General features: G+C 40.9%; 1 protein-coding gene across 3 annotated transcripts; it reads right to left on the minus strand.

Annotated features, from left to right (window-relative positions):
- Positions 1-852: 852 nt before the first annotated feature.
- vezf1a (vascular endothelial zinc finger 1a) lies at positions 853-24,489 on the minus strand. 3 transcript variants are annotated; one of them, XM_053241387.1, is made up of 6 exons: positions 24,340-24,489; positions 11,319-12,094; positions 8,760-8,829; positions 7,531-7,696; positions 4,863-4,898; positions 853-4,227 (listed from the first exon to the last, which is right to left on the minus strand). In XM_053241387.1, exons 1-6 carry the CDS (start codon positions 24,370-24,372, stop codon positions 3,854-3,856), a joined length of 1,455 nt encoding a protein of 484 aa, XP_053097362.1. In that variant the 5' UTR covers positions 24,373-24,489; the 3' UTR covers positions 853-3,853. The 3 variants fall into 3 exon arrangements, with proteins under 3 accessions (XP_053097362.1, XP_026799685.3, XP_053097363.1); XM_026943884.3 differs by having other exon boundaries at positions 11,319-12,091; positions 24,340-24,481; XM_053241388.1 differs by lacking the exon at positions 4,863-4,898.
- Between the last annotated feature and the right edge of the window lie 2,158 nt (positions 24,490-26,647).

The following is a 26,647-nucleotide window of genomic DNA, read 5'->3' on the forward strand; positions in this document are numbered from 1 at the left end:
TTTTTCAGTGGTGTAGCTCCTTCCCGGTTCGATCGCGAGCTCAGGTTACTGTTCGTGTTGCATTTAGCATGTTCTCCCACATGTTGGGTTTCCTCTGGATTCTCCGGTTTCCTTCCACTTCCTAAAAGGAAGTTGGACTGGTGATGCTAAATTATCCTAGGTGTGAAAGTGAATGTGTGTCTGGATTAAGTGTTGCCCTATCCAGGATGTATTCCTGCCTCATATTCCTTTATTTGGAAGACTGATTCATTAAAAAAAAACAAAAAAAAAAACGCCACACACACACACACACACACACACACACACACACACACACCGACACACACAACCATCATGTTTTATAGTTTTCTTTTATTTAGACAACCCAAATAAAAGGCACATAAAACATTGCGCATGTTTACATAACTCTTTCTGACAAACGTACATTTAAAAAAATGTAGGAATGTTTTCCCTTTCTGCTAATCAGAAAGCCTAGTCTTCATATATACAAAAAAATTACTGTTGTTAATGTTCTAATAAAAAGGTTCTTATAAAAGGTTATCTCGCGTCTCTGTCGCTCTCATGTCTATTCGTACGGTAACTACCACGTCCTCAGAGCTAAACCGTGTTTATACAAAGATATACATTCAACTGCCTTCACAGGGGTTTCCCAAATCGTCCGGCTCACTGAAGAGTGAAGTACGACTCAATTCATACAGATCGATTCAGAGTTCGAAACTGGTGTGAACTTGGCAAATAAATGAGGCAACAACTGAAATCTGTTTAAAAAAAAAACCAAAAAACATAAAAGCAACACCAACAGTCTCTTCGAAACCAAAGGTAGGAACTAAAAAACTCACATACATGTGTTTATTCTGTTTTTTTGGGATGGGGGAATGTAATTCCTCACAGAGCATGATCACACAAAATGTGTTTGATATCAGTGTCCACTTCAGGACTACTTAGGCATGTGCCGATATTAAATTTGGATAAACTTTTCTTACAGTTTACAGCAATTTATTAAGGCAGAGAACTTCTTTTTAAACTTGACACATAAGATGCTGCCTTTATATATATATAAAAGCCTGGATCCCGTATGGATCATATCCACAATAACAATAAGAATATTGTGCATGTGATTATTGCAGTATCGGCACATGTAAAACCGATTATCGGCACATGCCTGAAACTACTGACCAAAAACTTACAAAAGAAAACCCCGAAATTAGTGTTGTCTCTGCACCACTCACTCACTTCCTCACCGGAGGTCCACACTTTAGTGACATGGAACGAGTTGCAGAATCATTCAAATAAAAAAAAAAAAATTAAAAAAATACTATCACAAAGCTGTGCACCGATAGTGGTTCACACAGTGTACCTTGACTCACATTGGCAGGGCTCCGAAACCCTCGTAGTGACCAACAGTGGATGCGTCCTTCTGGACTCGTCTCTTATAAAGCGTGTTTTGAGTAGTGACACTCCTGAATCCAAATACAGGTGACACTCTGACACTGAGAAAAATCCTCTGATTTTGAGAGAGAAAAAAAAAACAACAGTTTTCCCTAACCTACATCCAGTTTGTAAACATGACGCCCTCGTTGACTTCCCTTTCCCCTTAAAGGAAACTCCATCGCCATCTTAAAAAGGCCATTTCAATCCAGACGGCTTGGAGATCCGAGGGATCAAGTCATCCTAAAGGCCTCAGCGTACTTAATGCGGAGATGAAACCACCTTCATGTGCTTACATGCGTACGTACTCTCTGGCCATCAAGTACAAGTGCTCCAGTACTGCAGGTGGCGCTGTTAAATTGCATTGACTACATGAACAAGGTTGCTGTGACTCAAAGTCATCCATCTTGGACTGAATTGGCTTGTTTGTAACAAATAATCACCGGCTCGATTGCGTGCTGCCCAGCTACCATGTTCACGACACGGCGAGCAAAGCCTCCGCACGACATTCGAGTGCTCCGCAATTACATATCGTCAGTGGAAGCTAGCTGAACGTTGTCTCCACATGAAGTATGCCGAGGCCTTGCAGATTTCAGGAGTAGCCGATATTGCAATAGGACACAATTTCATTGATGACGCTGCTTAGGAATGTCAACGTGACCAACGAAATATTTAATATTTAAAAAAGATAACATTTAATTTACCACATTCATATGGTAATTTGGCCAATCTCGCCATCTGGACAGGAACGATGATGGAAATCCATTTACTATTACTCTGCTAACAGTAAGTCTTAGTGTTAGATGCTCCGCCCACAGCTTTTAAAGCCTGCAATGTGACTGGCTTTCTGCATTTTCCTGTAAATGGGACGATATGCTTTTGAAAACCAGGACAATAAGCTTTTGAGAGCGAGATGTCGTCGATGAATTGAAGCAAGCTCACGCCTTTATACATTTTTTTGGAAGCAGTCAGTATTGAGTAAGCGCTGGCCGTTTGCCATAGCAGTTAATCAGCGTCTTCCTCGGAAACTCAGCGTTCGTTGGTCACGTTTAAAGACAAAACTAGAGTACCTAGGCTTGTTTGAATAGCATAGTAGTTGATTAGGAATCCAGCATAACCTTGCACATAGTATAAAGGAAATTGCTTTAATGACATTGCTTTTGCTGCAAGTGGCCACTCGAGACATGCACATCGAAATCCTGTTGGAAAGCCGATGAGGGCGTGCTTAATACCGCACAAGGCAAAGCAAGGGAGTCTGATTTCTCATTAAGGACCAAGACGGAAGCGTTCCATTAAACATGGATGGGGAGAACTGTTGTTCAGTGTTCCCCCCACCATCTTGAGGGAAAAGGGTGCATGGAGAAATAAATATTTACAAAATAAGAACAAGATTCCAGGATGCTGGATATTATTATTAAAATAAAATATAAAGTAGTTTACTGGGTTTCCTGAGCAGAAAATTCCTCCTAACAGGGCCCTTGTTAAAAGAACAAAAAAGAATAAAGTTCATGGTAAGATTAAAAACAAGGGTATAAAACACTACCTACTAGTCTTTCGACATGAATCCAGTCCAAATCAAACTGAACTTTTGAGGTGCAGCTTTCGCCAGTCACTAGACGGCCCGGTTCTGTCCAGGCTGGTTCCCGAAACAGGTTTGATCTTTGATAATACTGTTGTTGTACACAAGGGATATGCTTTCAGTGCAAGAATCTTTCCTCTATCTGTTCCTGATTTTAAAAAAAAAGTGAATCCTAACTGTTGACGATCGAGTAAACAAAGCACACCCCAGCCATCCTTAATAAAAAGAGCATGGAGAAAATAACAGTCATGAGTCAGTGTCAGAACACTTCAGCCGAAGAATTAAAAAAAAAAAAAAAGTTCACAATTGTAGTCGGTTAAAACGCAAACACCAGCATAGGCAACTGTACAATAAAATACAGTTACTGTACCTCAAATCATAAATCACCCACCCTTTTCTGTAAAACATTTAAAAACCTCCCTCTCAGTAAAAGCCTTTATCCCTTTAGAACTCATTTCCTTTAAAAAAAAAATAAAATAAAAATAATTAAATACTGATTAGCATGCTACAGCTAAACAACATAAAAAGAAATCCCAGTGTTCTGGGAAGGAAAAATAATATATAGAAAAAAATATCAGCACTTATTGCATTTGTCTTTGAATAACCTCAGTGAGGTCTGCGTGCTCAGTGTCGCTAAATATTCGTCCTTTAGGTCATCAAACCATGAACGAATTAAATCTAGGTAAGAAATCCTTCACAAAAACTCTGTATAAAACTCCACCGTCGTTGCAGCGTTGCTTGTGATGCGGCTGTATGACCGCGCCACAAGAGTAAACACTCATTGGCTGGGGAGGGGGCGGAGTCAGCTGGTTAGGAGAATCAGGTTAAGATCAGCTCAAGTGTGGTTCACCACGGAGGCGAGGAGGGCAGGACCTGCGAGAGGAAGGGCATGCTCTCCATGGGCCGCATGGCGATGTTGAGCGGCGCGGCGATGTTCATGGGCATGGGCGTGGTGATGGCCACTGGATGGGCGATGTTCATGGGCGACGCCGTGGCTGGGATGTTCACCGAGGCGATGTTAACCGGGCCTGTGATGGTCACCGGGTGCTGCAGGCTCACCGGCGCTGATGTGATGTTCACCGTGTTTACTGTGGTGCTCAGGTTCATCTGAGCCCCGATGGTCACGGCCGTGCTGGCGTTGGCACGGCTCATCGGCGTAGTGGCAGGTGCAGAGACCGTGACGGACGTGGCTGTGCCCGAGTGGCACACCTCAGTGTTGTCTGGAATAACAAAACAAGACAAACGAGAAGACTGGTTAAGACCCTGGTTAAGACCCAATCCACCTGTCCTAAAAACGAATAAAAATGAAATTTAAATTAAAATAAATACGGACATTGTGTTGCATATATTGACACGTATGAATAAATAGTGTATATTTTTAATAACAGTAAAAAAAAAAAAAAACTAGAGACACACCTTTGGCCTACATTCAGAATAACAGTATGGTCAGTTTTTGGAATTTGTTGGATTTTTCTATTGTATATTGACAATGAATAAAGAAAGAATGTATAACGATGAAAAGAACAAGTGCTTTGTAAAATTATTCTCCCTGCCTGAACTGGTATTTCACCCTTATCTCTAATACTGGACACAATGATGTCTACGAGTTTAGAGTATTTTATATATATATATATATATATATATATATATATATATATATATATATATATATATTTAGTGAGTAAATTTCATCATCATTAAAGGAATAATCCAGTGTTTTGTTTTTTTTTAATCCAATTTCCATCTACTGTGTCTGTTGCTTATGTGTGATTACCATAGTCAACCCGGATTTGAGAAAGACATTATACAAATAAATCATCATCATCATCATCATCATCATCATCATCATGTTTACCTTTTTGCAGCCCTGAGGAGTTCCACTGCCAGTCCCCTATTCAGAAATACAGACACAGAGTGTTACGATGGCCAGGTGGCCACAGCTGTGGGTGGGAGTCTCGGTGACGTCGCACTCCACAACATCACATCACACACTCCGCCAGGCTCGGGCCTGGAGATGGAGTGTCTTTATTTGATTGAAAGTGGCTTAATATGCATTTGTCAGTGCAGTCAGCTAGTGGCGAGGCGATATACATACATACATATGATGAGGGGAATCTTAGTAAGTTATACCACTAATGGTTCACTAATTCTGTGTGGAATAAAGAATAGCATGATATTACATTGTATGGTGTTGTACCATGAATCTGTCACACTGATCCGCTGCTTCAAACCAATCAAAGAGTGGACGTACCGTCTGGTAGGAAGGGTTTGTGGACAGGGATTAGAGCATTTATAGCCAGCTAAACTTACACACACTGCCGAGCTGGTCTTATTTTAGTCAACGCAGTCGCGTAACACAAGCCTGCCGACCAGCGATCAATGCACATCACCACGACGAGTCATCAATATGAATACGTAAATTTCTCTTATACAACACACAAGATTCAAAGCAACCTAGACAGTAAAAAGCTACATGTTTGGTACAATTTAACACAGACAGAATGAAGTGACGTATGGTGGGATGAAAAAGAGAGCTAAACTACATAGACTGGTACACAGCATTCCAAAGATGTAAAGCTAAAATTGTCCAAGTACAAAACTAAATCTAATTTAAATGGAGGCGGTCCATCCAGTCGTACGTGACAAACACACAATCTGCATCATGGTACTATTTATAGGTATCCATTTATAGCTCTGTTTAATGCCTGTTCAAAGGTAGTTCCTGTTATCACTTACACGAGTGAGAGCAGCTATAAACATTCGTTCCTTTAACAACCTCTCTTCATTTAATCTCTCCTGACGTTAACAAGACAAAAAAAAAACACGCAGCTCGTCATGTCACTGAGAAACCGAAAAAAGCGCAAACTCTTCTGTCCTGAAGACTTTCCTGTGGTGGAAAAACTACTGGTACAAAGCCCTGACACTGGAGACTCCTTCCAAAAAAAACTATAAATCAATGTCTCCTTATGGAAAACTCCACTGCTGTCAGAGCCGCTGTTACAGTAAATTAATCAACACATTCTGACCAATCAGATTCAAGAATTCAACAGTCTTCATGACAAGTAGACCAACAAAATGGTTGCAAAATGACTTGGATTAAACTCTTTCGATTAGTTGGCTGTGATATCTGTATCACCTTCCACTGACAAGTGCAGCAAGATTGCATTTTCTTAACCTTTGCTCATATCCAAGGAAAATCAGAGAGAATGTGTTATGAATGAACACACATGCTCATTATTAGCAGTTTTAGTTCGCTACACCTCTTGGTTATTCTGAGGTGTTTGGACCCCTGTCTGGAAAGAAATTTAACACATTAGGGTGTTACATTGATTTCTAACATTGCAGCTATATGCACAGATAATAATTACTAGCTAATTCATTATGGATATTGTTTTATTTTTCAAATAAAGCTGCCATCACTTCAAATGGACAAAACCTGACTTGAATAATGTTTCTAAATAAATGCTTCAGTTTACAGATGCTACCTCATCGATCTACATGACAACGGGTGAAAAACTCACTCAGTTTGAACAAAAACAGATTCAAAAACAAACGTCTCAGATTTGTCATTCTTTTCTGTTTGCCACTTTTGAGATACGTCTTCATATGACAATGAAGACACGTAGGCCTGTTTTCTTAATCATAATCTAAACATAATCTATCCCCTAAAGCCCTAAAGAACAACACAGAACTGTTTAAACATGCTCTACCAAACAATAAGGAAGAATTATTGCATTATTAAAAAAAAAACAAAAAAAAACCCACACCCTCTCAGTGTGTATGATTAACAAGCACCGGTATGAATACTGTCCTCACGTCCAGACACCAGTGAGGTCAGCTCGGGTCCTGTGCGTGCAACCGACTCTCTGCTGCAAAGCTCAGCTAATTTAAGACCTCATTTAGTTTAATGCAATTAATCGAGACAACAAAAATGGCTGAGCCACAATGGCCACTGCCAAGTCAAGAGAAAGTTTCAAAAGGATCTAGAGTACCCAGTGAGCTCCAAAGAACTCTCTCGAGCCACACAATTGGAAGAACATGAAAACTAAGCTATGTCAGGATGAGGTGAATATTAGTAGTGGCATATTTAACTACCTCAGGTTAGGACGGCTGATCAGTAGATTTGATTTAAGGGTGGGCGATATGACAAAAAAACTATCATATCAACAAGGGTCATGATGCACTGATATCATAAAACTTTTTCATGCAGCAAATACAAAGATAGACTACTAAACGTAAATCCGGATTAAAAAACATGAATATTAAGTAAGGAATAAAAGATGACTGGGTGTGCCGTTATAGAAAAATAATCAATGACAGGGTGGTGTGATGTGGGGGAAAAAAAAACAAAAACAAAGATGAGGCACAAACCAGTAAAACCTATCACAACCGTGATACTCTAATAAAAGTGCATCATTTGGTCGTATGGCCCAGCCCTGCTCGTGTTCGTGATCAGCCGACCCTGATCAGCTCTCCCAGTCTGGGACGTGCTACACTACTAGCGGAAAAGGCGGCATACGTACCTTTGTTGCAGGAGTTGTTGAAGTTGGTCTGGCCGTGCGTCTTTAAGTGGCTGGTGATGTAGGCGGCGCTGAGCATCTTGCCGCAGATGTTGCACGTGACCTTGCCCTCGTGCCGGATCATGTGAGAGCGCAGTCTGTCTTTGGTGGCGAAGGCCGATGTGCAGGCCTGCCGAAGTGAAGAAGAGAATCTTCAGATAACTTAAAACTCGTGTTCATACTCAAAATGGACTGCTTTTCACCCAATGGCACTCAGTCTTAATGGCTACTAAGCTTTTATCCACCTTTATATAAAGTAGGGTGCACTAATGAATGCAATATTTGTCTTCTGCACGAAATAATATTTTCATGTGCAGAATCATTGGATGAGATTGAATCTATGTGAATAGCTTGTACACACACACACACACACCGTTTGCTGTAAAGCATGAACACGTCAACACAGCATTAATTACAGATGAGTGACAAATTAATGGCTTGGTAGTACGTTCCACCAAAACACCCTCGGTGCACCTTTGCACAGAGTCTGTGGAACTGTACTGGTGCAATAAACACCGTCCTTCCTTAAGAAATTTCCTCAGCTGGTGTTGTGATGATGGTGGTGGAGAGCGAACTCCAACACATCGCTCCAAAATCTCTTACAGCTTTTCGAATGGACTGAAATCTGGTGAATGTGAAGGCTACAGCATACGATTTACAACAGTTTCATCCTCATCACATCATCATGTGAGCACTCGTTCCCTGTAGGTGTGGGCGGGGTCATCCTGGAAGAGACCACGCCCATCGGGATAACAATGTTTCACTGTAGGATAAAGGCGCTAACTTGGAGGAACTTTGTATTGATTTGCACTCATGCTTGTCTCTAACAGGATGAGTGGACCCAAGGCACTGGAGCAAAAATAAACAGCCCCAGAGCATGACAAAGCCCCATTTTTCTTTCATTTGTCACTTGCCTGTATAAGGGAAATGGTGGTCATAAAAAATATGCAGAGATTCTGACTTCTACCAACATTTTTATTTCCTGGTCACTTGTTTATACAGTCTATGTGCAAGTGTGCTTGACAATCTTTTCTGCTTCTGATTAGTGAAAAAATGGCGTAATCGGTGAAACATAATGAAATAAAATCTGACCCAGAAATCATTTTCGATAGCTCCAAGGTAAGACAATAAGCATCGAAGCTTTTTAAAGAAAGAAGGCCAGTGTGTATGTTGAGATGATGCTGAGGTCATACCGTTACTTGGCATTTAAACGGTCTCTCTGACGAATGCACATGTTTGACATGGCAGCTGAGATGATCAGGCCTGAGGAAGAAAAAAAAACAGAAAGAAAGTCAATAAGGTCGTTAGATATAATGGACACATCTATTACAGTAAGGACAGAAAAATCATGTTAGTGCTCAGTGTTTAGTGAAATCTGGGTATTTTATGTCCTGGTTGAGGTGTTCAACATCTTGTATAGCAAAAGCAAATCTGAAAATCTGAATTTGAGGACTGCTTTTTTTTTTTTTTTTTTTTTTAAATGACGGCTGGAATTCTGCAAGTGATTGGAGTTAAGTAGGATCTTTTCAAGAGTGCATTGAACCAGAATGGCCACCCAATCAGTGGCCCTCCCCCAGCACCACTTGTTAAAACAGTAGCTCTTCCATGTTACTTGGGCTACATATCTTTAAATAACTAAAGAAAGAAATAAACAGCCTCCTGTTGCTGCTCCCTGACCCTGGCCTGCTGTGCTGCTATTCATCTTGAAGATTTCTGAGCAAGCAAGCTCCATGTTACGGCCCAAAACGTCCTACGAGGAGCGTTCAAGTGCTACTGAACAGTTGGCGTGCTAAAAATGGCTCCCTTTCTTCTCGACTCGCATTGCTCACCCTGAAATTAATCCTCAGATTATTAGTCACGCAGTGCCGTGAGCTGGAACGGGATGAGGAGGGAGCCGTTCTGACGCACGCTGCCTGGAAATAGAGGAGTGATGCAGCACGCTCTTAAAGCAGCCACAATCACAGATCTACCGGGACTGTGGTGGTGAGCAAGAGGAAATCCCAGACTCATGTGTCACCGGAGTTTTTATTACACCCCCCCTCTTATCCAAAATCTCTTGGGGCAGCATCGGTAGGCTGAATGAATCTAGGGGAATCAAAGCAGCCAGCCTCGGCCCCCTCCCCCATGGGCCGTGATGGTAGGGCCCGCCGCGTGCTGTGGCGCACAAAAGCAGCCAGTCACAACTATTCACTGTGGTTATAAATCAGCCGGCTGCAGAGATAAATCAGCGGGAGCTAGACAATGTTAACGTCATATGGAGGAGCAGATGGTGGAGCCGGCTACGTCTTTGTACACGTATTTCACAACTCAGTATTAAAAACCACTGACATCATCCCATTCTGCCAGATTAGGCCACCAAACATAAAAAATACACACTGGAATGAGCCCACGACAGTGCTACCTTAAAAGGCCTTAAACCATTTAGAGGTTTTTCCTTCAAATTAAGACTCTTACTTACTTAACACTCGATACATTACCTAATTAGTCTTCATTAGTTAAAGCAGTGTGATAAATCAGGTTAGATCTCAGAGCCGCCTGCATTAACTCTACAGAATGACAGACAATACAGGCACCGTGTCTCAGAGTGGCTTATTCATATATTTCTGAGGTAAAATATCCAGCATTAACCTATTAAATAAGAGAAAATGTGTACCTGAACAATCATGTTTGTTTATTTCTGAGGTAAAACATCTTGCTTTAATTCTAATACGCTTGGAATTTAACTTTTTACCCTAATAGCAGCCTAGCAGTTAGCAACATTACCTTAGTCGCATCACGTCCAAAGCACAAAAATAAATAAATGAATAAATAAATTCCTACAAAAAAATGATTTATTTAGGGGTTAGTAGATATTGCGATAACACAAGTGAGAAACAAAGTAGGGACAGAATTATATTTTGCTAGCTAGATACCACACTAGCTAGCTAACACACTCCCATGTGCCAGAGAAGTAGATAAAACAGCTATATTTCGTGTTAAATTGTTGAAATTATTTTATAATCAGTCTTGATGTCTATACATGTTATAAGAATATGTGTTACTTCCTTATGAAACACACTAGTAAACAGCTATGAAGCAATGAATTAGCAGTAGAACAGAATATGAAACATAATCTTAAGTTTGTAGATCACCAAATCTAACAATAACAGTAGCTAGCCAATTAGCAGTCAATCTCCAACAGATAGTTGGCTAACAGGGAAAATCCTGACAGCTAGCTAGCTGATAAGATTTCCTAAGCTAGCCAACAATTGACAATACCCTGAACACTATGAAGTTAACAACAAAGAATATTCTGAAATATTCAGAATATGCTAGCTCAAAAGATAATAACCCAAACTGTAGCAAGCTAAACAGAAAGAATATTCTGAAAGCTATGTAGCTAACACCAGAGAATATCCTGGAAGACAGTTAGCATATAATAATAATAAAATGGGAGAACAATTAGTGTATTGCAACACACTAATTAATATCACGAAAGCTATCTAGCTAACAACAAAGAAGCTTTTTTTTATATTTTTTCTTTCTATTTTTTAAAAATTTACATTGAGCCAAACTGTAAATTGCGACATTCGCTTTTAATACCATTAAAAAACAAAAATCCCAGTTCTAACAATAGTCTATCAAAATACAGCAACGATGACCAAGTCTCTAAGCAGTTTTGATTCTGTGCATCTTAAATTTCTGTTTTGCTCATTTTTTTTTTAATCACTAGCTCACATATTCATAGTTTGGAGAGACTTTGGGTGCCGTACCTGGAGAAGCCCTTCCCACAGACCGAGCAGACGTAGGGCTTGTGCACGCCGCCGTCGTGTGAGCGTACGTGGTACGTCATGCGGTCTTTCCTCTTGAAACGTTGCTGGCAGATTGGGCACTCGAATGGCTTCTCGTCTGAGTGGGACAACTTGTGCCGGTTCAGGTGGTAGACATCTCGGAAAGCCTTGCCGCACATCTCGCACCCATGGTTCTTCTTCACAGGCTTGGCCGGCTTCTTGGGCACACTCGGCTGGCATGCGCCAACCGTGGAGGTCGGCACCATGGCAACCGAGGCTGACGTCGCGGCAGTAGTGAGGACGTACGAGGGGTTAGCGTTGTTTTCTCTTGTCATGCTAGAGAGCAGTGGCACCATGGTGGGCGCCGTCGTTTGTGCTGTCTTTTTAGGTCGCGACACCATCTTGACGCCGGTGTGACACGACTCGTGCCGTCGCAAGTGGTAGCTGTCTCGGAAGGCCTTGTTGCAGTAGCCGCAGATAAACGGCGTTTTGCTTTTGGGTTCTTTCTTCACTATGGGCATTGGTCCCCCGATGCCGCCTCCTCCGCCACCATGGCCCCCTCCGCCCCCTCCTCCTCCGACGCCCGTCCCGCTGCCCATGCTGTCCTTGAGGAGGTCGGCGGAGCTCACTGGGGGCTTCTGATCGAGCGGGATGGGCATGATGGGCTTCTGATCCTGCGGCTCGGTGCTGGCATTCAGCAGCGGCAGCAGGCTGTTCGGGCCCACCTGGTGCTGGTGGTGCAGGGCGTCATTGGCCTGCTGGAGGCAAGAAACAGTGGGGCTTTAATATACATACTGCAAAGTAGGGCTGGATAATGAATCAAAATTTTAGTCATGATCAAAATTTTTGGTCCCCCCAACACAGAACTATATATTTTATTAAAATTACATAATCATATTAAAATTGTTAAATTATTAATTACTACATTGGAAATTGGTAGCATTTGGCAATGGTGCCGGTATGCCACTACAATTTCCTAATAAAACTACATGAGCCACATCCTGGACATCTCTGAAAGGAAATGAGTCGCTGGTGCAGTCAGGAGGAGCAAAGTAGCATAACATGCTGACAGAAGGGGAAATGATGTCAGGTAAAGAGCAGTGAGGAAAGCCGACTTCCCCGGGTTTCCCCTCCTGCCACAAAACTTTATTCAAAGCATAATAAGAGGCACAGTCTTCAGGTATCACTCATGGTGACATCCACTTACAAAAGCCTCATTCTGTTTGGTAATCAGCCTCTATTTGGGGTTATAATGCACCCACACACACACACAATGAAGATGGAGACCAAGTAGCCAGACAGGAAATGAATCATGCACGGTTTATGTTTCATGATTGGCTCGGCTAATGAGAGCAGACTAAACACGGCCTGTCGCAGGTGACAAACTTTAATGTCACTGGCGCCGTGTATTCAGGAAAAGTTTGGGTGCTGTTTCAGCCTGAAGTCATATCAATACAAAGGTCTTCTCCCTGATCACCTTCAACCTACGATGAAACATTTCTATCCTGGTAGGCGTGGTCTCTTACGGGATGATCCCACCCACACCCACAGGGGAAGAGGGCTCCACGAATGGTTTGATGCAAATCATATTTTCATTCATCAGTTCTCAACACACCTGAACAGCTATGAGGTTTTGGAGCAACGTTTTAGAAAGCGTTCTCCACCACCATCAACAAAACACCAACTGAGGGAAAATCCTTTTGGAAGAACGGTGTTCATCACTCCAGTACAATTCCATTGAGGGTGTTTTGGTGGCTCATGGCGGCCCACCACCTTAGCAACACACTTTACAATGGTTTTTGCTCTAATTTGTCACTCATCAATTAATAATTCGCAGTTTCTCCAGTTTTTCTTTGACACTGAAGTGTGCAATCATTTCTACTGGCTCACAAATTTGAGAATTTCAAACAAAATGTACCACTACTGTCTGATCTGCTTTAACGATAGCGCCATATGGATAATGGGGAAAAGTAAAATAATAATATAGTTGTCTTAGTTTTCTTCATGAATGGTGATATTGTAAAAATCTCACTCTTTGAACAGTGATATTTAAATGTTTTCTAGGGTGATCTAGGGATCTTGTCATATTGTGTAGGTGTATCCTATCTAATTTTTTTTCCCATCACACTAAGACAAATGAAACATAGACAAAATAGACAAATTAAAGAACGTGTGCATTTTGCATGCACCAATTCTTTAATTGAAACACAGTGATGGTATGATGTGGTCTACTGTGCTTGAAAAGCAATTGGAGATTAAACACATGCAGCTCTGAGCAGTGATTCTCAAAGGTGGGAAACGGACAGAGCGGACCAGCCGGAGGGAAAGTGTATGAATGAGCGAGCGAGCAAAAAAGTGAATGAGCCAGGGAGAGAAAAAGAGAGAGAGCGCATTTAGAGATTAAATACAAGCCGCTCTGTCTGCTTCCCACCTGCTGGATCACAGCTCAATGTGAGGGAGAGAGTGTGAATGAGCGAGACTGAGTAAGGGAGAAAGTGAGAGAAAGAGCGAATGAGCAAACGAGAGAATTAGCGAGAAGGCGAAAAATAGCGAGTGATTCATTGCAGCCACATTCCGTTAACATTTATCAAGATAGACAATAAGTGCAATGTGTTTATTAACAAGGGCAGCCCAAAGTGAGCGTCCTTTAACTCGGACCACGAGTTTATTTTCTTTCTTTTTTCTTTTTTAAAAAAAAAAAGGAAATCTCTTTGATCAGGTCAGTTGCACACACAGATGTGAGAGATTTTGGATAAAGTCTGGAAATTCTCAGGAATGACTCAAGTAGTTGAATCACCAGACTCCTTACCACATACGGTAAACGGAAAACCCAACGGGTGAGGGGCAAAAACAAACCCCTAAATTTGGATGTCTCAAAAACAGCCTGGTGCCACTGGAGCTTCTAAATCCGTCCAGCGTAAACAGATCCATCCTGCTATAATGCCACGACAGGTCACGTGACCTCAAAACTAGCCGACTCATGTGGAGTGAGGCTCCGAGCCAATGCTGCCTCTGGCATCAATCAGTTCAGGGCTAAACGCCGAGACTGAGGTGAGCCGGCATAAGACAGAAGCTTTGGAACAAGTGATTTGCCCTCAGGCGTTGGGGGGAGGAAAAGATCTGCGGCTGGAGGAAATTAAGGCCAAGGCCCTTTTGACCCAAAAGTAGAGAGGTTTGTTTACGGTAGCACTGAGGCAGAGGGGGGAGGGAACGTCCATCACAGCACTGCCCCGGTCACTGTGTGGCCTGCAGTGTGCTTCTGATTACACAGCCAAGGGGAAAACCTGTGTGAGGCCGACATCGGAGAACCACAAACCACAACCGCAGCTCAGCGAAGCTGTACGTTCCTCTTCAAAATATGCAAATTTAAGTACAGCAAACACAGACACTCTCTTATAATAAGTGTACAGGCAAAGTCGCATGGCTGCAATGAATAAAATGCCATATTGACACCAGGTCATATTGCAGTTGTGAGAACCGATGTTCATCAAACTATCTGGTCATGATTGTTTTGACCAAGACTCCATGGGAAGGATCACATAAATGCCGTGATTCATCCAAACAACCACGGCACCTCTCATTGGAGCGTCTGAGAGTGGTCAGGATGCTTACAGACCACAATAACACATTTGGGATTGTTTAGAGGGTCTGTTTCCATATTATAGATCTCATTCTGTCATCTAAGTGCAGTAAGTATGGAATAAAACCATCTGCAGATGTGCTATTATAGGGAAACAATTAAGAGGGTGGAGTGAGATGCATCAGGATGCAGCCTGATACGAAACGTAGTTACTGCCACCACCCGATAATCGCTTATTTGCCCCTATCAACACATCCTGTTCATTACTACAAGTCTCTATGAATGAGCCCTACGAATATAGTAGCGCATTAATATAAACCTGTACTAATGTCTGAGCTGCTGTTACAGAATAGACCAATCAGAATCAAGAATTCAACAGCATTTTGATATCAAGACCAATAACATAATGATGATTATCAAACAATATATCGTGCAGCCATAGCTACGCATAAACATTCGAACATTTAAAACATTAAACAAACAAGTTATAGTAAACCAGAATAAGTACATCATTGTTTTCACTTCTAAAAAGAAGTACATTGTTCAAAATGAGAAAACTGTGTAATGGCTGCACTGCAATTTAATGTTAGTCGTACACAGTGACTGGCAAAATATGCAACGATAAGACGTCATTAATGAGAACAAACTTGTCCAAAGACCTGAGCCAAGGCTGTACCAATCCAAAATAAACAAAGACATATTTCACAGCCATCTGATGTCTGGAATTTATTAAAAACAACAAAAACCACAACTTTGAACTGTAACGTTCAGTTCTAGCAACAATATCTGGTCTCCGAGGGGTGATTTTAAAGAATAGTGGTAAAAAAAATATATATATATATATATTGATGCTGCAGTGACTCCAAAGTGGGTACAGCGCACCTAAGCGCAAAAAAAGTCTTCATTCATTTGAATATTTTAAGGTTTACACACTACATGACAAACTGTTGTAACTGTTTTCTGTTTATAATGTGGTCAATCTTTGCTAACTATCAAGCTAGCTCATGGTTAGCAATGGTGTGATTTATCGATAGCCTCTACTTTCAACTACCGCCATTTTGCTGAGCCACAAATGTTAGCAAGCTAATTAACCGCAATGAATATTATTCTTTACATTAAAAAAAAAAAACTTACGATGTATTCAACCATATCCTGACAGCTAACTGTCTAATCCAGCTTATTAAATGAATCTAAAAAAGGAAATATGACAGATATCATGTTGTATGCCTATTGTAATTTTCCATATACATTGTTCTTCCAGCTCCAGTGGTGTACACGCTATAGGACCCGTTTCCCGCCTGATTTCACGTCTCAGGCACTCTTCAGCATCTTCTTTCAACACCTAACGAGAACCTACCTTGAGAACCTACCTCGTCACTCAAAGCTATAATCATCTCGTATTAGCCTTCTCGACTTTTTTTTTCCCCTGTAACTGTAACACAACCTTGAGTGTGAGAAAGGCGCTATGTAAATAAAATGAATAATTATTATAATTATTATGACTGCAGACGACGCGTCAGCACAATAGCGAGGAGGGACGGCGCCGGAGGGAGCGAGCTCTGCACTCCTCACGCTATTGTTGTTCAATGGAGCATCCCAAATGAGCAAGGACCAGCGCGCATCAGGGTCTAGCCACGGTAACAATCGTTTCTTAATCGGCATTATGGTTGCGGCCGCTGGATAACGGCCGTTCAGACGCACGACGCAATAAACAAACAATCCCTGCTGAAAGGTTTATTTATACTGGAGATATGTGAGATATAGTATAGTCTCTTGATAGTAGTTGTGTCGTATTAAAGTGAATAAAGTTTGAAAAACATGGCGGACAAATCAAAGTCTGATCAAAAGAATTTTGGGAGTGTCTTCTTTGAAAAGGACATCTGTCATTTTCCTTTACAACTGTCCAATCTAAGGAATTTGGGTTGCTGTCCAAATCTCCCTACATAGCGACAAGATTTCCCACCCCCCCTACAATAACATTAATTCTGGATGAAATATCATGATATTTCGTTTAAACAACTGTTTTGACTCCCGTTAACATAAAAAACAGAAGAACAAAAAAACACGCATATATGGGTTACATCAGAGGACTCTGGGAAAGCAGGGTGCTGCAATTAAGACGTGCGCTCTCTTCCGCAAACGCAAAAGCCCAGGGTTAAACACCTGACCCTTAGCATTCGGGTTCAGCCATCCATCCGACAGAGACGGAGACGGAGGGGGGAAGAAAAGAAGACAGAGAAAGAGAAGAAAAATGAATTCCCCTAACATTCTCCTCCTTATTTCATCTGCTCCATTGTTGCTTTCCCCCCCAAATCCGCGCAGTGATGCACTCAGGACCTGGCGGGAGGTCTTTGTATGCGAGTCTCCGCTGATTTGGTTCCTCTATTCATGGTCAGAGGCGCTGCATTTCTCCATACACACCCCTCGGTGAGACGCCAAAGCCTGGCTCACAGATGCAGGGGAACCTGGGAACTTGTGTTTAGTGTGTCTCTAGTGTCTATAGTGGGGTGAAGGGAGGGAGAGGGGGTGAAAGGGGAATCATCACCCCATACCACCCTACTGTCTGTACACCTGCTTGGGCAATATTGGGCCACTAGGCATGATCCAGTCTTTAGTTATATGACAGAGTTACACTTAATATGAAAAATATTTATAGCTCGAGAAATAAACCGACCCTTTGCAGTAAGTGACGGTTGTATGATGATGTCCAAACGTGTCCCGAAGTCAATGTCGAACATATTTTCTTTCTCAGTTGAAATGCCGCTCAAAAAGAACATGCACAGAAACTACGTAGTATTATTCACACAATATTGTAAGGGATAAAACTATAACAGGGCATGTGGTTACAGGAAAATAATCAGCGCCGAAATATTGTGATGTGTTCCGCCGTGAAGTGGAGTCACTGTTACCACCCCAAAGTTGATTATTTTCCTATAATAGAATGTCCCAAAGTGTTTTTTTTTTCCTCAGCCAACTGGCCAATGATTACAATTTGATGCATACTTTTTAATCCATTTAGAGTTGCATTTGGTTGCACAACGTCCATGAAACAAGTCATTGCTTATTAACTCAAAGGTTATAACAGCTGTTCCTTCATCAGCGACTGCTAAAGCTAGTAAGACAAAAAAAACTGTGCCGTGTTGGAGAGAAAACGGAATGTGCAAAGCCCTCCATCATGACTTTCCCGTGTTGGAAAAATGTTACAGTTGTGCACATCATATCAGATATGGTGGGGGTGGGGGGGTGCAGACAGAGTTGCAGTGACTGCAGCCTGCTTCGCCTTCACGCCGCTCTGACAGTTTTGATCCAAATCAGCTCTGAAGGCTGAGGTCACTCCAATGTAAATAACGTCCTGGACGGAGTTGAGCTCAAGAAACAGCAGGATTTTTTTTTTTTTAAAGCTTCCCTTCACAATAGGGGCTAGACTGAATGCTGCAGCACATGCTAATTCATTTTTGAGCAAAACTTGCGTAAATTTGAATTTGAAAGGAAACAAGAGAAAAGTGGAATGGGTGTTTAACAGGGGGGGAAAAACACACTCAACAAAAGCAGCCTTTTGGGTGAAGGAGAGCAGACTGTACAATCTGCATATTAAGACAGCAACTTTGATTTGTAGCTACTTTCTCACAGTTTTCTGTAGTTTTACCCACATGAGCTCATCTTGAATAAATGTTATTTTGTCGTCTGACTCATTAATTGCCTCCTTCCTTCCAAGTGACTAAAGCTGGCCTACAACCAACAGCTTTTTCATGCATTCTATCAAAGGCGATATTCTTCTCAGAAACAAGATTGTGCACGTTCTTGCCTCATCGCTCTGATTCCTGAGTGACATCCGACTGCGAATAGAAGTGGAGAAGGAAATGCAGGTGTGTAAAGACCAGGGGGTGATGGAAAACATCCAAGCCACAAGAAGACAGAAAAACAGGTGCGTTTGTGTCGTATGTCATTCCCAAGATAAAGGCAGAGGCGCTAATATTGCTAATAAGAAACTCCTAGAAGGCAGAGAGAAAAGACAGAATTTCACCAGTGGATGAGGTGAGACGCAAAATGAGAGTAGCTCCATTTTTTTAACCAACCAAAGAAATCACAGTCCTGCCTGCTTAGTTTCTATTGGCTCACACATCAAAGTTAACATTAAGATAAACGTCTTTAAAGCCTGTGTCCTTTCCCCTTCAGTGAATTAGCTTATCTGCCTGGTGAATTTTATTCACGTCTGAAAAATAAAAGCCACGTCTGTCTTCAGGTGCACAAACTGCTAACACTGGTGACTCCTTTCAAAAATATCAAATAATTATCTTACAACAGAAATACCTTCCTGTGCAAGTTGTTACTATAGAAATGACAACATATTAGAATGAGTGCATTGTCTGAGCCGTGCTGTTACAGAAAGCACCTTCTGACCAGTCAGGATTAAGAATTCAACAGTGCTGCAGTAGAAGAAAATTTTATATCAGTAAGACAGAGTGAGAGAGAGAGACAGAGAGAGAAAGAGAAAAGCATGAATCACATGATGCTGGTAGTTCTGGGTTTGTCACGCTAACCGGGCCAGCTCAGCTCTCCCTCCTCGCTTCACTTCAGCTGAGTAATAAAGGGATTACATGTACTTCCACTCTCTCAGTGCTCGCACAATGCCTGTCGCACACAACCATTCACATGAAAGGGCCACCAAATGAAATTCTCTCTCTCCCTCTCTCTTTCTCACTTACTTTCATTCTCCTTTTCTCCAGAATACTCCAGATGTGCGCCATTGCTCTGATCATCATCTACTGATCACAAGCTCCTATTCGGGTAGTTGGAAATTTACTGAGATGGTACGATATCTAAGATCGATTTCGGTATGTAGATTTCGGCAGAGGTACCCGGTCTTAAAGGACACAGTGTTAATTATCATTTAACATTAGTGTTATATTCAGCTACTTGACTGTGGAGTTTACTACAATGTTTAAAAAAAACTAGACATACAGCATCACTTAATCTTCAATAGTGTAGAAAGTGTTTCACTCAAAGCAAAAAACACTCAAGTCACTTGAAAATAATATATAACTGGTATAAAATCTGAAAGGTTTATCACGATATTGCAATGTGATACATCACCACACCTCTATTTACAACCAAACCGTTCCAACTTGTACTCAAAGGCTGGCAAGCTTTAAGCTGGAAGCCTTCAAATATATAAACGTTCCTTATCTTCTTTACGACTTCCACAGAAGTCAATAAATTACTCATCTGTCACCCGAAAAAGCAATCATGAGTTGAGCAAAAAGATAGCAGCTTCTGCTGAAGTCATTGTGCACAGTAGCATTAACCCCTGAACTTTCACTCCCACAGCGTGACTCCTAGTGCAATCACGTTCTCTTGCCTCATCGCATTGCCATTCTGGTCCTAGGATGAGGCGGACGAGAACCTCCATGGCTGCTTAATCCTGGATATCGGTTGAAACGCTGAGCGGGAACTGCGTTTGCCACTACCCAGAAATCGCCTCTCGCCAATTAGCAGGTACCAGCTGCACTTCCTCGCCATGGCGGTGGATATAGTAGAGCTAACCTGCCAAGATTACAGTGTCTACTTCAAAGCCGAGAGGAGTTAAATAAGAAGCATGGCCTTAGGATATGCATTTGAACTTCAATAATCAGATTCACTGTTCAAAGTGTGTATGAGTGAGAGTAGGCATGGGGGAATATAAGAAAAAAGGCATGCACATACATACAGGCATGTGCTACATAGCAGAGATAAAACAGGTTCAAGTTCACCTTAGTGGACATCCAAAAAGATCAAGATCACACAAGAAAAAAAAACATATATAATTCGGTTTAAAATATATATAATGCTGTACTCTCTATTCCATACAGATTACAACGTGCATTATGGGTATTCTGTACCCATGGTTTGGACACTATCCTAATGGAGGCCTGGATTTTCTCCACTATAACTCCAAAAGACGCATGTTGTAAATAAGCTCCCCCCCCCACAATCTTCTTTGTCTTAATAATATCACAACAAAAACAAGGACGGTCTGATATTATTGGTTATTCCATTACAGACTGCAGAAATCATTTCAGATTTGCCAGCAACTAATTCCAAGGGCCAAAGTTAAAGTCATCAGTGGCGCGACCCCAACTAGCAGCATTGCTTCCTGTACACTTCACACATGGCAGGAGCTGAAAACAACACCAGGCATGTAACACGGGGATTGATTTCCTAACGTGCTTTCCTAAAGTAACTGGACCAAGGACAGTGAGTACCCTCTGAGTCAGCCTTGGCAGGGATCCTTAAAGAATCTTTGGAAAATTCTATTCCTGTGCATCACCAACACTAGACTCAAGACCAGATCATATACTGTGATAAGGAAAGCTGAAATGGTTATAACGTATTTTACTGTACACACCAAGAGAAAATCAGAGCAATGCATTGTTTTAAGCTACTGAATGTTCTGGGCAATAAGACCACAATATCATGATATGTTAACATCATAATACACTCGAGTAGTGTGGTTATGGTCAGAAGTCAAAGCTTTTAAAATAATCAAAGATGAGGTGGTGTGGTGAGGTGAGGCCCGACACATCAGAGTTACTGTTACCACTCCCATGTTGGTTATTTTCCTATAACAGCATGTCCTGGTGTGTTTTATTCCTGTTATACTGCAACACTTTCCTAATGATAACAAGTGTGTTATTTATTAAAGAATGTTTACTTTTTATGTTGTGGAACATCTGTCACATATAATTGATATGCACTTCAATAAATTCAATTCAGTACAATTTTTTGGATTGTGCTTTTAACAACACACATGGTCACAAAACACCTCTAGAGAAATCATGTAGGCTAACAAGCTAGAGGTTACGGTGGCAAGGAAAACCTCCCCGAGACAACATGACAAAGAAATCTTGAAAGGAACCAGACTCAAAAGGGAACCCATCTTCTTCTGGGTAACCAGATATTGGAACCAAAGTCTTGGATTGGACATTAAAATCTTTTCAGCAAATCATTTCATTTTCCCTCATTTAAATGATTAATTTCCCTAATGCTCATCAAATTTTTAAGGTTTGTTGTACATAACAAATGCAAATTAATAAAACATGGACAATATGGTTCCACAGTTTCAGTGCTAAATTATTAGCTAACCTAACACTGATCTATTTCCTGTGTTTCTCTTATCAGTTAACTCAGTATGACTCAATATCATACAGAGAGCTAAAAGGTGATAGTTTTAGCAAGTTTTCTTGTAATAACTGGTCTGCTGCGGTGTTATACGTCATTTATTGTAGCTTTCTTTAAAAAAAAAAAGCAGTAATAACCAGATATGAACATACCAAAAGTTATATTGAGTTATACATGAATTTTTAAAGTTCCAGCAAAGCTCAAGAGATATTGTAGGATAAAAGTTGAAAAAGTTAAATCAAAACGAGTGTCTAAAAACAAAACTAACCTCAACTTTTAGGTAAAATGTGTGTTTGCGTTTGTATTAGTTGTCTTAATACTCAAATAAGTAATGTTATAGGTGTTGTTTTTATGGCTTTTTTGTACGAGTATGAGGTATCAACGTGATTTAGTTAGCCAAAATCTTGTTTTTAACATATCCTGCAACAAACTAGTTCGCTAACAGTGAAAAAGTGGGTAACAGATTAGCGTGTAGCTAGCTTGGCCACATTAAATACATACACACACTCACATTACATACAAATTATATCAAAACAGGTATGTAAAAATATAACTAAAATATAACTAAAAAGATATGTTGAGAAATGTAAGGGAAAACATCATTCAGAGACATGTTATAGATGTTTTACTCAGTTTTTCATTGAGTATAAGATACAAAAAAGGTAATTTAGTCAGCCAAAGCCTTGTTAGTCAACATACACTTGTAACAAACTAGTTATCTAACAGTGTAATAAAGTGGGTATAACTGGGTGGCATGTTAAAATTATGTATATGATAAATATAATTAAACTCTGAAAAATATGGCTCTACGTGGTTTTTTAGCTAAGTTATTAGCCTAAAAAAAATAATGTAATTCATTTCATGTATGTTGCTAATCTCTCAGTGTAATATGATATTACACTAAAGTATAAAATGTGACCCTAAACAATTCTAAAAGCCCTTTTATTAAATAAATAATGTAATTGATCTAATGTGAGGATATTTGGTATTTAATATAGCTTCTTTGAAAAAGTAGTTTACAACAACCGTTATACAACAACAACAACCGTTATACACAAAACAGAAAAAAACCGTTATACTGAGATGCGCGTGAATTTTTTTTTTTTCAGTTCTCACGAGACATTCTGAGAATAACGTTTGCAGTCAAAGTTAAATCAAAACAGTTGTTTAAAATAAATACTTTTTACTAAAATGTGAGGGGAAAGAAATTGAGAGACAAGTTTTTAAGGTTTTTCTGGTGAGTATAAAGCAGTAAAAGGTGAGTTATTCCCTAAAAAAACACACAAAAAAACCAAAAACGTACATTTGTAACAAAATAGTTAACTCAAATAAACTAGTGCTAGCTTGTGGCTAGCTTGGCGGACTTTTTAACCTAGGGCTCACTCATGAAACCGACAATCCCTGGACATGAACAAGCGAACAAGTGTGCCTCTGAGGTTAAATAAATGAGGTTTAAAAAGAGTTTGTTGCTTTCACTAACTTTATAATCAACAGTACAGCAGAGGAGCAGTGTTTAGTCTCAGGTGAATGGGCTCGCGCGTTAGCCAACAAATGCGTGGAAACAAGTGAACGCTTCATAAGAAGTTAACGGTTAAAAAAAAAAAAAAAACTGAAACCTTAAAAAAAAACTGAATGAAACGTTCAACGAAACACGGCCATAAAACCTCTGCTTCATGTGCATGGCTTGAAATCCCGGATCCCGCGGTTTGCACTGTAGTGAATAGAGGGAAAAGTTCCCAGAGCTCAACTTGTCTTCATTCAGCAGTCTGATGTGCACCAAACTCACCGTTAGATCACATTTCTACACTCCTACATTACACCGATCCCAGATCCAGAGTCTCCCCACACATCTACAGTTTGCTGAATGAATCTGGTGATGTTTATCTAACAAATCTGATCAAGCAGGGAAAAAAATCTCTACCGAGGAGGCGATGTCTGAGATCCCTGCTGTTTGCCTGCTTTGGATGTGATTATAATCACAGAATTCGTATTTCATTTCTCAACTAACCCATGTTCAAAAAGTGCTAAACATCACCAATATCTTAAAAAGAAAGAATGAAAGAAAGCAAGCAAGCGATTTTCCCCCAGCGTCATGCCCTTCCTCACAGCTGGAAGCCCGGGATTTGATGCACCATTGTTTTGCTTAGATTGCTCTGCTTCAAATCTATCTTTTTCCCCAAATCAAACTTAAACTCTGAAAGCTGGCGTGTTAAATCTCTGCTCATCCATCTGTTTCAGTTTCTAAGCATCCCGGAGTCTCCTTACCTGAAACAAGAAGGTACTCCAGCTCGGCTCCATTGCCACACTTTAAAAAAAAATCTGCTGGAAAACCTACAAGAAATCTACAACAAAGCAGCTCAACATGGCAGCTGCTACAACTTCCTGTAACCCCAGGGCCGAACCATTTCACAGAGTTGCAGGGGGGAGCTCGGGGTTATAACACCATGGAAGTTGTGCGTGGGTGAAAAATATCTAAACAGTGCTTTATAATACAGTGTGTCTACTATTGTACCAAACTAGTATTTTTTAAATATATATTAATTAGTCTGTTGTGATGAAATATTGACTTATATTGCTTAGAGACACCCCTTTTCTCACAGTGCGTTATACTTTCTGGGACGTTAGAGAAAAAAAAAAAGGCAAGAAGTTGATCAATTGCACTGAGCTGTCGTGAGACGGCTTTAATGCATATGATATGATGCTTTATCTTCTTTAATGTTTTTTTTTTCTTGTTGAAATCAAATTCGCGGATTTTTCCAGCTTATTTATATAGAAACCGACTACGATGCATTTCAAAAGTGATAGTCCCTTTTACTTCATGTGTTTTTATCAGTCTCCCATTTTCCTGTCCAAGGTTCTTGTGCAAGTATGGAAAGTCTGAAAGAAAAAAATTTGTAAGGGCACTCATTTCCAGACATCAAAGAAAGAAACAAACAAAGTCTAAAACTGTTAGAAAAATATTTTGGAAAAAGTATGGATATTCAGTTATCATAGTAATACACACTTAAAACGCTAAGGTTTTAAGCTGTTGTTTTTTGAGAAAGGCCCTTGTTTTGTTCTCTAACACAGCCTGAGCAAGAAAACATAAATGTTCTGGAAAATCAATCTGAAAATCAACCCTGACTTTCGAAAAGAGCATCTGGAAATGAAATGGAAGCTTACAAAAACACACTCCCACTCACTTTCAGTAACCACTTCATCCTGGTCAGGGTTGCAGTGGATCCACAGCTTATCCTGGAAACACCGAGTGTGAAGTGGGAGAATTCTCCCTGGATAGGACTCCAGGACATCACAAGGCACCATGCACACATTCACACACTCAGTCACACCTAGAGGCAATTTATCATAGCCAATCCACCTACAGGTTTTTGGGAGGTACGAAGAAATCGGAGAGGGCAGAGAAACTCCACACGGACACAGGGAAAACATTAAACTCTGCACGAACAGTTAACCGAGCTCAGGATCAAACCAGGGACCCTGGGGCTGTGAGGCGGCAACGCTACCTGCCGTACCACTAAAACCTACTAAAATGATTGGTGTCCAAAATCTGCTTCTTTGGCAGATCCACATGAAGCTTATCGCCACCAGCTTGCATAATTCAAGCTGCATGCCGAACTTTTCTGAAATAGCTGAAAACTGTTCTGGCAGCCATTCTGAACCTGGTATAATAGACTGGTGTGATATGTAGACTTAATGTGTTTTCTTGATATAAATATAGATTTTTATTTTTAATTTAAGAAACTCTAAAAGCTAATCAAACAGCAACTGTCTCTAAACAGCAACTGTGGGTGGATAAGGCAGGTGACACTTTAATTAATAAAATCAGTCTCAGTACAATTTTAGCTAACTCCTGTAAATAAACAGTCTCACTGGTTAATGATCTCTGCCTGTACCTCAGTGGTCAAGGGTCTGGGACTGTACCTTAGTGGCTACGGATCTGTGACTGTGGTAGCTCAGTATTTAAGGTACCATGACTGTGGTAGCTCAGTGGCTAAGGATCTGAGACTGTGGTAGGTCAGTGGTTAAGGATCTGAGACTGTGGTAGCTCAGTGGATAAGGATTTGTGAATGTGGTAGTTTAGTAGTTAAGGACCTTTGACTGTGGTAGGTCAGTGGTTGAAGACCTTCACTTGTGGTAGATCAGTGGTTAAGGACCTGCGACTGTGGTACATCAGTGGTTAAGGACCTGAGACTGTGATAGGTCAGTGGTTAAGGACCTGCGACTGTGATAGGTCAGTGGTTAAGGACCTGCGACTGTGGTACATCAGTGGTTAAGGACCTGAGACTGTGATAGGTCAGTGGTTAAGGACCTGCGACTGTGGTAGGTCAGTGGTTAAGGACCTGCGACTGTGGTAGGTCAGTGGTTAAGGCCCTGTGACTGTGGTAGGTCAGTGGTTAAGGACCTGTGACTGTAATAGGTCAGTGGTTAAGGACCTGTGACTGTGGTAGGTCAGTGGTTAAGGACCTGTGACTGTAATAGGTCAGTGGTTAAGGACCTGTGACTGTGATAGGTCAGTGGTTAAGGACCTGTGACTGTAATAGGTCAGTGGTTAAGGACCTGTGACTGTGGTAGG

Source organism: Pangasianodon hypophthalmus, chromosome 17 (genome assembly GCF_027358585.1).
Source record: "Pangasianodon hypophthalmus isolate fPanHyp1 chromosome 17, fPanHyp1.pri, whole genome shotgun sequence".
NCBI classification, from domain to species: domain Eukaryota; kingdom Metazoa; phylum Chordata; class Actinopteri; order Siluriformes; family Pangasiidae; genus Pangasianodon; species Pangasianodon hypophthalmus.

Coding starts and splice junctions, on each gene's coding strand:
- vezf1a (XM_053241387.1), bottom strand. CDS start 24,372: ATGGAGCCGAGCTGGAGTACCTTCTTGTTTCAG. Junction 8,830..11,318: donor TGTGGGAAGGGCTTCTCCAG/GTACGGCACCCA, acceptor TTTCTTCCTCAG/GCCTGATCATCTCAGCTGCC. Junction 4,899..7,530: donor CAACAACTCCTGCAACAAAG/GTACGTATGCCG, acceptor ATTTCTGAATAG/GGGACTGGCAGTGGAACTCC.